This window comes from Hylaeus anthracinus, unplaced genomic scaffold (genome assembly GCF_026225885.1).
Source record: "Hylaeus anthracinus isolate JK02 unplaced genomic scaffold, UHH_iyHylAnth1.0_haploid 12000, whole genome shotgun sequence".
NCBI classification, from domain to species: domain Eukaryota; kingdom Metazoa; phylum Arthropoda; class Insecta; order Hymenoptera; family Colletidae; genus Hylaeus; species Hylaeus anthracinus.
This window is the reverse complement of record NW_026534347.1, coordinates 2,552,716-2,565,812: the sequence shown is the minus strand read 5'-3', so window position 1 is coordinate 2,565,812 and position 13,097 is coordinate 2,552,716. Positions and strand designations below refer to the sequence as shown.

Here is a 13,097-nt window from a genome sequence, read left to right as displayed (position 1 = left end):
TTTAAAGATATCTGTAATGGTTTAAGTTTGATTATTAAGTACAGACCAGTAGCAACGTTCGAGGATCATTTTGAATACGTTTTTTAATTGAAATTAAACAATTATCAAGTATTTTTAGGTTACATTACGCTCACGAGACTATTAATACTCGCCTTATGCGATTGTTTATTAACCCCCTGCAAATATATAATCTTCACTTCAGCCCTCCCTATATAAAATATAGATTAATACCTACCTCTGCTGCTTCAGGAACACAATCAGCATCGAATTCTTAAGGGTACTAAAAATGGGATAGAAAAAATAAAGTAACAAGCATCGTGTCCATTGTATAATCACCATTTATTGTCTTGCGCTACAATTTTTCATGATTTTAAGGAAGCTCTTCTCACACGCAGGTGAGCGAATCGCGCGCGTCTAGCGTGATAATACTCTTATCGCGACACATGTCACCCGCGCTATCTCGTGCATCGAATAAATTACATGCGAATCCGAATCACTTTGATCATCGATCGAACAGTTCGTCTCCTGGATCGAATACGTACACTCTTTCGTACAAAGCTCCTGCGGTACTACCGTACAAAAAAGAAAACAAAAAAAAAAAACAAAAAAAAATATATAAACACAAAGAAGAGCGAATGAAGGTATATCTTGGGGGGGAGGGTAACACAGTTATACAGTAACTACATAATGAAGGGGAAATTGCACTTTCTCGGCATCCAGAACTCCGTGAGATGTCTTTCCTCGGATAAATACGACCCGACACGTGGCGAAGGACACGATTTAGCCCCCGTTTCCGACGGGTCTATTAGTTTTTCTCTGCTCGACGAGCTGAACGCGTGCTGAGTGCGCGCCATAGTATTTTTATTCGTGTCGGTTCTGCGGCCAGCACTGGCCAACGCGACGTCCTAACCAATTTAATCCTTCCTCTATCGATCAAGCGGCGCAAATCGTCTTCAAGGACGCGCAGCAGCGATTTTTCACAGATTGCAAATGGCACAGCCATGTTCTCAGCCTGTCAATCAGCTCCGCGCAATCTGACCCCACGTCCGTGCACTCATCGACCTCTGGTTCTGCAATAAAACAAAAGCAAATTAATTAAACGAATCAGAGTAATGGATAACCCCTCGCGAAAAGAGTAAATAGAGTATGTTACAATTGTCCACCGTATGAAGGCAACTTTCCGGACTTTGGCACCTGTGGAATTCGCCTCGGGAACTCGGGAACTTAATTAGATATATACAACAAGTAACGTCCACGGCAGATCCATGAGAGCAAACGGGAGTCGTTATAAAGTATATCGAGAGTTGATGAGATACGTTTTCGAAAAAACATACGTATATTCACTGTCCTGAAGTGAATTGGATGAGACTCGATGAGAAAGCGACGTGTCAGTCTGTCACAATATCGACAATCACATCGCAGCTACCGCCACGGTGTTAATTAATTAATGATGATCGAGGAAGAGAGAAGAAGAAGAAGAAGAAGAACACCTGCCGTATTTCACAATAGAGTATAGATGTATTAGAAGATGAAGCTTTGGATAGAGAGTAGTGAAGGCAACGAGAAGTTGTTATCGGGTCGATAACGTTACGGGGGAACGAATGTGAAAGAAGAAAGGTTCTATTAACGAAAAAGAATTATCGTTGCTTTGATACAGATTTCTCTTACCGCGACCATCGCTTCGAAGCCCATTCTGATCCCCCTTGGCTGTCGTCGGAAACCTCATCATGCTCACCGTACTTTTATGTTTGAATGGGCTAATTTTCGGATAGCTCACGTCGTTCGTGACTTTCGAGACAGGACTAACGGTGTAATACGAACTCAAATGATTCGAGTATCTCCTCGTAGTGGTGCTAACGTAGCCGTTCTTATTACTATTGTAGTCATTGTAAACTTTAGTCTTGTACTTATTGGCGTATAAGTGACCGGCAGTCGTTTGTGTGTATTTAGTCGCTGGAGTCGTGAAGGGTGTGACGCGTTTGTAATAAGGACTGCTCGTCGACGAGGCGAGGCTCGACGACGGCGAGTAGTACTTAAATTTCGTTTGTTGCGTGCTGTGTGTCGTCGATTCCCACGGATACCTGTGTGACATAGTATATTCATCGTGTTATCAAACGAAAACTGTAACAGGACGGCGCCAAACTCGACTTCTCTTGGGTTTCATATTAGCGAGAAGTCGCTCGGAACAAGCAACTTTGATTTTCGGCATTTTGCTATTTTTACGCCTGGATAAAATATGAAATTCTAGATGTAATTGATTCTAAATAAATTTGCCGTTCGAAAGCTTCGCGGGATAAGGTAAGGCGATAGAAGATATTCGCTTACCTGTAATCTGTGTTGTTGTATTGGGCGAATAGAGGCCGATTGTGGGCTGTGGGGTTGTAAGTGCCGTCTCGGCGCACGTAAGTCGGTATGTTTTGCGTGTAATCTGGTATAATGTTCTCGTGCTCGGCTACGCACTTTCCATTCAGGCAGTACTGCAATTTTTAATACGATTATGGTCCACTGTTACTTTCGAGCGCGATTCTACAGTCGGATAAAAGTCAACTGGTCACTCAAGGCCGCTCCGTTTGTATCTCCGTTCCACGAACAAAGAGATAAAACATGCACGGGCGTGAAAGTAAAAGTGATCCCTGGCTCGATTCAGCGAACAGGCTTCGAACGGTCACTTGAACTTGATCCAACTATAGCCACCGCTTTCTTCTTTTATTTATAACCACTTACCTGTCCATCTCCACACGGGGAGCCTTCCGCTGCCGGACGATAGGCCACGCAATATCCTGAACCAGCGTCGAAGCAAAACAGCTGGGCGCATACTCTGTCGTCTTTCTAAAATTTCACGCGAGTATTTTCATCTATACATAACATTTGGGAATTTACGGAAAAAAAGAGCTCGAAATTATCGAGCGAAACTTACGAAGCACGCGCTTGTTCCGCGATCCTTCCGACACTGTGCATCCAACGATAGCAATTTCCCAGGCAGAACTCTAGGAAGCCCCTCGTCCTCGTGGGGCGCGTTGTACAAGCACGTTGCCGTGTCGCCACTGAAATTCAAAAAATAAAGAAACATCGTATACAGGATGTCCCAAAACTCGGGGAGGAGCCGGAAATGGGGGGTAGCTGAGACGATTCTGAACAACAATTTCCTTTGCAAAAATGTCGGATGGGGCTTCGTTAAGGAGATAGTAGACCGTTGGAGCGGCCACGGTAGCGAAGGCTACGCGCTAAGACGATGCTTCGATGCACGTCGAGTCACTTGTTCGCGTGCAAGCGCGGCCACCAGCGCGTAGCCAACGCTACCGCGGCCGCTCGAACGGTCTACGCGCGCTCTGATTGGTCGGGGTTCTCGCTTAATATCTCTTTAACGAAGCCCCATCCGACATTTTTGCAAAGGAAATTGTTGTTCAGAATCGTCTCAGCTACCCCCCATTTCCGGCTCCTCCCCGAGTTTTGGGACACCCTGTATACAAACGATTGCATTATCAGTTAGAGCGTTAGAGTTAGAGCGTGTTTCATGCTTACTTTAGGAAATGATGAAACGACGAGACGCTGCAGTGGGACCACTTGAAGCCTTTCTCGGTGTGCCGGAGATCGCTCATGATGTAGCCGTCCTCCCAGCGACATTTCTCGGCACCAGGTCCTCCGAGGTAGCTGGGCGGTGGCGAACCGTCGTGGACTGCGCCCAATCTGCGATATTTGCATTACAAAATAATTTTATCTACCTAGAAATGAGTCATTCGTATTTCGACAGACTGCCAGTGACATCGGTGTTGCCACCGGTCCGAATCAAAGGGCAGAGTCGTCGGAATTATGACAAGCGAAGATTCATTTTTGACTTTCAATAAATTTGATAAAAAGAACGGGGACTTACAAATGGCCAACTTCGTGGGCAGCGACGATAATTCCGCTGAATCCTCCCGTGTCCTCGATGATAGCAACCGAATTCACTTTTTCTAGTCGCTTATTTACAACACACGCTCCACCCACGTACGCGAAACCTGGATGAACGCATACGATTAATCTCGGTTGTCTCGCTCCTCGTTCGAAGTGTGTCTCGAATATTAATAGAAACGTTAATTCTCGCTACTAAATTTGTTATTCGGACTAACAAGCTGTCCCAAGCGGGTTTAATTAATACCAGAGCAGCAAAGTATAAGAACCTGCCTCCAATTTTGAGATAATGAAACTTCCATACCGGTAAGATACGTTGTTACTAGTTATTAACCGCTAGATTATATTTAAGCTTGATTCGAACTCGCAGAGAGCTACTCATGGCTCGAAGTATGGCTAGTCGAATAATTTCTGTCGCAAACCTTAATTTACCATCGCCAGATTAAGTACAGCACCGTGATTGAACGATAATTGAATTCAACCTTCAACAAAATGCAACGAATCTCAGCTACGATGTATCTTGATTATTAATAAAAGTTCAGATCAAAGTGATGCAGGTCTAAGCATACCAAGTTCAATAATATTCATTATCATTCTCAAAAATGGAGGACGCGTACCCCTTTTAGTTACTTAGTCGTTCGTATCGTCGTTATTAAACGCGAAATCGAAGCGGAAACAACGGTATTAGTATCTCTCAAAGCAAATACTGTTTCTGTTATACAAAGCCATACGAGAATGTCTGTTTAACAGGCAGCATGCGTCTGGTGTTAATTGTACATCAACCGAGGCTCTCAGACACTGTTAACACGTCGACTGTCACGCGAGTCTTCTTAAAAGTTTCCCTAGCGAAGAATAGAATAAAAAAAAGAAATATTCATATGAAATTACATCGTTTCTACATCGACATGGCAGTCAACGTGTTAGGACATCTACTGTGAAATCGGGTCCGTGATATTTCTCCTTGGTATCAACGCGAGTTACGCTAAATTCCGTGACATCTTCGATGTATCTGTTTCTCGACGTTTCGGTTGCATGGAGTTGGAAAACTTACCGACCACGGTCCTTATCAGTAACGCAGCCAAAGAAACAGAGAAAGGATTACGTGACTCGGAAGAGACGTCGCAGAAGTGACAAAAGGACAGATCTTTATTCTTAAAGCGATCAGGCAGCATCGGAACGATTAATCGGTTTGGAGCGTAACACGGATATCATAGTAAACAGTCGATTGAACAGGTGCCAAGTCGCGAGCACACGTTGGGAAACCGTAGCCAATAGTGATAGGACTCGTTCGAAATTGCGCTTCGCGTTTTCAGGTAACAGGTCACTTTTAAACACCAAATGGCGTATTTATTGGAATATAGTAGTCGCTACACTTTTGCTTCAATAATTTCTACGTTAATTTTCAACTTCCTTGACGGTAAATGTACCAAGTGGGGTCGAATGAACTCCTTCAAAATCCTTGGATAAGGATATCGTAGATTCACGAGCGATACTCTTGCAAATGAATCCACTATAGCTAAAGGATAATGCATTATATGTCATATTACAGACGAGCATCGATCGTATCGATTCGGTATCGTTCCCATCACTGGCAGCCACCGTGCAAAAGGAAGAAGTGGAGAAGTTTTGAAAAGGAAAAGTTTCGCGCCCGGACGGGAGTTCTTTTATAGGTCAGGCACGCATCGACTTCGTTTTCGCTCGTGTACTTGCTCGCGGTGAGATTTCAGGTGAGACAGAGACAGAGGAGAACTTGTATCCCAAGACTAAGAGAGGTGACATTCAAGAGACTAGAAAACGCGCGTGGCAAGCCGGATAGAATCGTTCACATTCAGCTCAAAGGAAGCTCCAGTCGCTGTGTTCAGCCATTCGTAGTGACCATAACAATCTCAGACGCAGAGTGAGGTATTTCGTTCAAGCTATCAGAGTGAAAAAATAAGGAAATGAGAGACGAGAAGCAACCGGAGACACGCGAATAAAATACAATTTGCTTGCAAATTTCTACAAATCTCCCGTGAAAATCAACAGAAAACCAACCAGAGGAGTAAACGTGGCTTCGAGAAAATTCAAAACTACGAGAGACAACAAATTAGAGCCCCTTGAGTTGTGTTCGCCTCATCTTCTTGTTTAGTTACACGAAATGAAAGATTAGGTTTCTTCGAGCCTGTCCAAGCCTCGACAAAAGACATTCGACCGTAAGTGCTTCAGTTTGAACAGGTGTTGGTCGAACCCACGTTTACCAACATCTGTCTGATTATTTTGACGAGTGTCACGCGTGTGTAACACGAATTCAAGAGCATCCTGTATTTTACACAGTTCCGGACTGTAGAGTGTACGCTGCGTCCTTCTGGCAAAAGGATTCTAACGCGAAACGTATCCGGGGTTGCAGCGAAAGAGATTTGAGAATAAAAAATAAAACCTTCACAGAGCAGTGCACAGTAGGAGTTTTTTTTTTTTTTGTTTTTTAAAGACAACTTCGCTGGTCAATGTCGTGTTCTGTTTCATTTTAAACCCGAGAAACGTACCTGCGGTTCCTCTATTGCACACGTCATTCGCGTATTGCCTCCTGCACATATCTAATCTGCAATGCAACAACAAAAGTTCCACTTAATCATGTAGATTCACAGGCTGCTTGGTCCAACGTCACGGGACTATCGACGGACACGTGTAACGCCTCGGTCCTTTTTCATAAGGGTTAAAAAAAAAAATACGGGAAAGTTTAATGTACATTGGGGGTGGTTTTCTAAGGTCTGGACCTCTCCTTGTTAGATTTGTTATTATTCTTCAAATGAACATGGAAATCGGTAGTAATTAATGAACGAATATTCGACGTAATTGCACACCGGTCTAAAAAAAAAAAAAAAAAATAATTCCCAATCGTCCCCTGAGTTTTCATCCCCCTTAACGCTTTCCACTGATAAGAAGCAGACCCTCGAAGCGACGTATCAAACACAGCGTGCGCGTCGATCTTCAACCTCGGAAACGCGATCCGCACGGAAGGTGATAGCGTGGAATTACGGTAAAGCAGACACAGTACGAGTAGCACGCGTGTGAATAATTGCCAATTAGTGAGAAAGTGTTGCGCCTCGGGTATGAGTAATTACAGGTAGTAATAGTCTTGGTGTAGCCGAGTGCGTATCTTTGAAATCGCGTGGAAGAGTTAAGTCGACTCGATCAGGTGGAGGTGGAGGATATGTACATTGAATGTTGATCGTTCCTGATCCTATGCTCGGTCGAGACCATGTCGTTTTTTTTTTTTCATCTTTCAAGGCAATATATGTACAATTCGCGGTTACGTGTCTTGTTCGTGAATATTTGGGGTCGAATCTTAATGGGGATATGTACACGTTCGATTCAGTGAATCACAATTTGATATTTCTGATTTTCGCATACTTATGTTGTTCTCTGTAAATTTGTAAGCTTGTTCTGTAATTAAATAATCGTAATCTGAGCCCAACCGTGATTGATTATAGATTAGTCTACCATTACCTTTCTAGTTTTTCGATTTCTTACCGAGTGTAAGAGGCTCGATATGAGTAATAAGCCATTTGTCTATTAAAGGGAATTCCTCGATTATAAGTCGAGTGTTTAACACCATATTTACAGAAGGTAGCGAACTGGAAGTATCAAAGAAGAGTGCTTTCTCGTTGATTCGGAACGGGACGTTTTATCTTGTTACGTAAGCTTACACAGACTGATTTAATATATTAGTGTCGCATTCGTATAAAGAATCGTTTCACGAGAAAGCACTTTTGATTCGTTCGCAGACCTAAACGATCCCATACCCATGGAGATACGCCGTCACTGCACCGCCAAAACACCAACGCTACGTTAGGGCTAGTGTGAATACTGTACAAACGTCAACGACAATTACAACCATGTAAGGAGAATAGTAATCTAATAAGTAAAAAAATTGATAAAAGAAAGCGTGTGATCGCTATGTAATAAACCATACCGGCAGTTCCCTTAGTGCAGCGGCCGCCTTTCCTACGACGGCACATATCATACCTGTTTTGCGAAATAAAAATCAAACAGTATGAAATCACCAGACTCCTGTGGACTGTATAACATAATGTAGAGGGCCATAGAGCGTAATGGTTCACCGTATCGTTTTCTATTTTCGTTCGTTGGATCGAGATCGCCGCCTGAATCTTTACGCGCGAGTCGATTACCGCTTTTCCCTCTTTTCCTACGTTCCTCTACTTTCTAATTCTCGTCGACAGATAATATCGATCTATACAGGCAATGTCGGCAAGTCGTGAAGCCCTCGTGGTCTCGCGTAACTATTGTTGTATACCAGTGCCACGCGGAGCGATGCTCTTTCGATGTTTTAACACGTATGACGGAGGAAATAGAAGTCAAGAAAAATAAAAGATAAGGGAAATGAAACTCAAAGTAAATAAAACTTGAGGGAAATAAAGCTCAAGGTAAATAAAACTCTTCTTCGCGACATTACCGAGCATATCACAATACGAAGCGCTACCGTTCCACGTGGCACTGTTCGACGCAGTACTCGAATCGACGCCTGGTACTCAATTATTTAAACGAAATGTGCACTCTTACTTTGTGACGGCGACAGCGATGTCGTAGACCGGAAGTCTTCGTTCCCGGAAGAGGTATTTGCCCATGTCGGTCAGCGCAGCCGCCGAATCAATGGCGTCTCGTCCCACGCGATTTCTTTCCAAATACGGCGTGGCGTCCCTTCCCTGTAACAAGTTACATGAAATGATTATTTATGCCGATCCCCCACTTTTCTTCAACCTATGTTACTCTTGATAACACCTACCCGTGATATAATAATTCCAGCGATACTGATACGAATTTTTGGTCCCTTTAGCAGCTTGTATCTTAAATCTACCCCGTTCCAGAAGGACACGAAGTACCTCTTGATCTGGACGTTGTCACCCCCGTGCAACCTGCAACAGGATTCAGTTGACGTATGTTTATTCCAAATGGACCACTTCCTCTACTATAGTTCGCAGTTACTCCGACCTGTATCCGTCGTAATCCACGATGCACAGGATTTCCGGATAGATCACGTACGGGGCTTCTCTCTTCGATCTATCGCCCACCGATCGCTTGGATCTGTACCTCTTGGCCAAGTGGTCGGGCTCCATCAGCGCTGAAATCGATGTTTAATTACGAGAAACCGATCTCTCGAGTGGATCTCATCACCTGTGTGGCAATACAGGTAAAGATCAACCGACGCTTACTGAAATCGCTGTACTCGTCGCCGCCTGGTCGGCTCGCTTTCTTGAAGATCACGTGATGGTTGGTGTACTTCAGCTTCCCTTTACTCTTCGTTACGTTCGGTAGCAGTTCAGCCCCGTGAAAAGTCGAGTTCTTTTTCACCACTTCCCGCAACACTCGATCAGGCAGTGGCCGAATCACCAACTCTGAACCGATGTTGCCATCCTGTCCAAACAGGTTTCTTTAATATTTGACGAATTCGTGGGGCAAGAGGCGACTCTCGTCTTATCGATCTTCGCGAGCAGAAGCTTTCAGGAATCCGCGTACAATTTTGTATGGACAACAATTATTTGATATCACCCAAATATCCAACAAAAGACCTTGTGAGTTTCATAAAGATCCACCTACAACACTATCGTTAAAAAATTCGTAAAATGCCCCATTTTCAACATTCTGAACTGGACTTCGCTCTTAACAGTAGCCTGAAACGATTTCAAGCGTCAACAAAGAAGGCAAACGACCTGGCCAGCGGAAAATCGACGATCTCTCGCGATACCATGTACAGCCGTCGTCAATAAAACGTTAATTACTCATTCCATAGGTCAACAGACCGTAATCGTTTAATTGGATAATCGAGCCATGCTCTTGATATCAATTTTCCGCCTGACGGCGAATACTTCCGTCTGGATGGAGCGTAACTACCGCAACGTGACCAATTTTATCGTGTATCGTCTATGGAGGCTGTCGAAGCTGTGGGGGACTGCTAGATCGCTGATATTTCTGGTCGGAGCACGATCAAGTTGTTCGATCAGCGGCTCGAGAGGTGCATTGGTCAGATATCGGGGGAGGGAGAGTGAAAGCGAAAGGTCAGGGCACGCGGGGTCGACGAGAACAACGATTTAACGCTATTATGTAACCAACCCGACGTTATTTGTTGTCTTTGGCGTATTCGTGATAATCTCGCCGCTTTTGGAAAGTGAACGGCATGGCAAGAATTCCACGCGGACTCGTTAATTGTTAAACGAAGTGGCAAGTCTTCGAAGAAGCGCTTCCTGTTTTTGATCCCAACACGATTATAAATGAAATTAAAACCGCGAGGTGAGAAAGGATCCTAAAAACGACGCTATTTATCTCGAAGCATTATTTATTACAGCGATTTTTGTTAGTAAAGCACACTCTTAACGAGAAAGGTTAACAGCATATTTGGTAATACTTCTGTTCGCGGTTCTTTGTGACTTCATGAGAGATCGAACTTCCTTTCTTTGAGTGAAATTGAGTCTCGGTCGGTTGGACGCGCAATCATCGAGAAACAACCTTCTTCTCGAAATTGCTGTCGGTTCAGGTAGGTGGAACCGATATGGGGGATTTTATTGGCCTTTTTTATTCTTCTGCGCGCAATATCTGCGCAATGCTTTCGGTACGAGCCACGTAACATCGTCTGCGAGCTCGAAATGGAAATGTCAAAACGATCACGAATGCTGTTTCACCAATTTACCCTAGTACCTACTCAACAGGCTATAGACATTATCCTCGGATGTAAACATTCTTCAACACGTGTTTTAATGCTCGGATATATACATACTCTTAGGCGTTCGAATTTTAATGACAAGAAAACACTCGGGCGAGAAGATAGCAATTAAGAGCTAAATTAATTACTATACTTACCGTGTTCTTTCGTGTAATTAAATAATACACGATTCTCTGGGTAAAATCGTGTGCATTCACGCGCGCAAAAGGAAGGAGCAAAATAGCATATAATAAATTCGCTTCCCTTTGAGTAACAACGAGACGCCGTTGCAAAAGATGTCATCAACACGCGTTTGGTAATGCGTTTCCGTCGTTTGACCGTCAAATTCCCCGAAGATGCAGTATTTTAAGTATCAATAATCCTCGTTTTCCGTCGGTCGGGCCAATTCATGTCAATTAGCAGTCTCGCAAATGGGAAACCTTTTAAGGAGCTGCGGTTTCACCAATTTACGTAAGACCGTTCGATTGGCAACCGGTGGATGTCAAGTTTCGCACCAACTGCGACTCGTCGAGGAGGAATTCCCGTAAGGAACGTTCACGAATACTCGATGTTTTAATTGCTTTTCTTGGAAATACCGCTGAATGACAATTGGATCTATATATTCTATCAGAAGCTCATTTTTAATCCTTAATGCATTCCCTCGAGGTCTGGTGCTACCGCAAATAATTAAAACGAAGCCTAAGCGAGTCGCTCGACGAATGACAGAGAGTCGCGTTAATTGATGGGGTAATGTCGAAAGAAAGAATGGCCTCTTACAACGAGCACTTTCCCATTTGCGTCCTGGTGCACCAGAATGGACGCCATGTTGGTCGTGTCTTGATAGATGTCACCGATATCTATGTCGACCTGAAAGAGGAAGAACAATTACAAAGACGTTGCACGTCGCGATCCATACGCGGCAATAGCAAGCGGATTTTTATGCTAGTTAGACCGTATAAAGGACTAATGCATCCCTCGGACCATAATCGTGGAAATCCACTTGCCGTGAAACGCCGGGTTTTTGCCAGCTAGCGTCGTGTTTAGCCAGGTGTAATTAGGGATCAATGGAAAAACGATTGCGCGAAAAGTGATTTCGTACGATTGAACGACTCTGTGTAAAATTAGTTTCACTTATTGGAAGAAGGGGAGTAATTTTCATTCTGGATACTTCTGGGAAATAACTGGAAGGAGATACTTGGGGAAGGAGGTGCTTTTAGAAGATTAATTATTTTTTTTTGAGAGTCATAGAGGACATGGGAAACTTCAACCTTACAAAACTATTTCCTTTCCGAACATTCTGTGTGTATCAACCCCCATTTTTGAAATAGAAATCTAACATGTTTCCCTTCCTGTAAAGTTGAAAATCACGAGACCACCCTTCCCATCACGATTCTCACGCCTGGATGGATAAAAATGAACATCATCTCCCCCATAAACTTACGTCCGTCACCTTCTCGTAATGAAGGCCGTCAGGTTGCGACGCGTTCTTCGTGACAGTCCACATGGGCAAACGGTTCGCTGTCAGCAGCCCGTCTGTAGGTTTCAGCGACAGACTGATGTCCTTCCCGAAGGCCTTCAGGTGTATCTCTGGCGCCTCCGTGCTCCTCTTGTGCACCGAATGCAGCACAGGCACAATCTCGTACGTTGGTACTGGAATTTAAACGTGACCTGTTCATCGATGATTTTCTCGACCACCTCGTTATTAAAAAAGACGAACGGACCACTCGATAACCTTGGCAGCCGGCCGATTCAGAGGAAAAAATGAATGCTACGAGCGAAAAGGTCCTTGCAAGTCACTTCTCAGTTGGTCAAGATTAAAATATTGCTTTAACTTGAAAAATGAGCTCAAAGTATGATTAAACGCGTTTATCTGAGCGATAAAATTGACGACTATGAACTTCATTTATATGAATAAATGGAGTCTTGGTGTACTCGTTCATAATTATGTCGTTAACTTGAGTGTGACACAGGTGACGTTGGTTAGAGTGGAGGTGAAAGAAGAATCTTAATAAAGTCACCATATTTCCTTCCAAACTTTACACCCCAATCCCAAGAAGAGTCCACCCCCATCACGGATCTCACTCGTGAGAATGAAGTTATTTCAGTAATTTATTCCGAGCAGTGTAATTACTCCGGCGTGCGCCATTGAGAGAGAAACAAGTATTCCTTAGCCGCGTCTATTACACAAACCCAAACTGCCATAGAACGTCGTACCAAAAGCTGGTTTGAAAGACCTAATCCACGAAAGAAATAACCAACCGAGTCAAAGAATTACAGACAAGTATTTCAAAACAGATTGATGAAACATTCGTAAACCTGTCGCATTCCGTGACCAACAACGCGAGGTTCGAGAAATATCGTGAAATACGTGCCGCTTGTCGCACACTTTGACAGATTAAATCGAGATTAACATGCGCGAAGCGTTGCTCCAAGTTCGCGAGGAACTTAACGAGGACCTATTCGCGTAATTGTCGACGACACGCGATAATCCATGCTGGAGGATAGGCCGGGG

At 43.8% G+C, this 13,097-nt stretch overlaps 1 protein-coding gene across 4 annotated transcripts in view; it reads right to left on the bottom strand.

Annotated features, from left to right (window-relative positions):
* Window positions 1–320: 320 nt before the first annotated feature.
* Window positions 321–13,097, bottom strand: part of LOC128890223 (A disintegrin and metalloproteinase with thrombospondin motifs 8) — a 51,074-nt gene continuing 38,297 nt past the window's right edge. For 3 of the 4 annotated variants that reach the window (XM_054148526.1, XM_054148529.1, XM_054148527.1), the window contains 14 exons: window positions 12,027–12,235; window positions 11,363–11,452; window positions 9,102–9,303; window positions 8,881–9,010; window positions 8,675–8,804; window positions 8,452–8,594; window positions 6,414–6,469; window positions 3,872–3,998; window positions 3,523–3,687; window positions 2,918–3,044; window positions 2,725–2,829; window positions 2,326–2,477; window positions 1,669–2,081; window positions 321–1,070 (listed from right to left, as the gene is read on the bottom strand). In XM_054148526.1, coding sequence (XP_054004501.1) covers window positions 934–1,070; window positions 1,669–2,081; window positions 2,326–2,477; window positions 2,725–2,829; window positions 2,918–3,044; window positions 3,523–3,687; window positions 3,872–3,998; window positions 6,414–6,469; window positions 8,452–8,594; window positions 8,675–8,804; window positions 8,881–9,010; window positions 9,102–9,303; window positions 11,363–11,452; window positions 12,027–12,235 — 2,186 coding nt within the window. In that variant the 3' untranslated portion in view covers window positions 321–933. Of the gene's footprint in view, window positions 1,071–1,668; window positions 2,082–2,325; window positions 2,478–2,724; window positions 2,830–2,917; window positions 3,045–3,522; window positions 3,688–3,871; window positions 3,999–6,413; window positions 6,470–7,843; window positions 7,897–8,451; window positions 8,595–8,674; window positions 8,805–8,880; window positions 9,011–9,101; window positions 9,304–11,362; window positions 11,453–12,026; window positions 12,236–13,097 lie in introns of all 4 variants that reach the window. The other variant, XM_054148528.1, reaches the window with a different exon arrangement.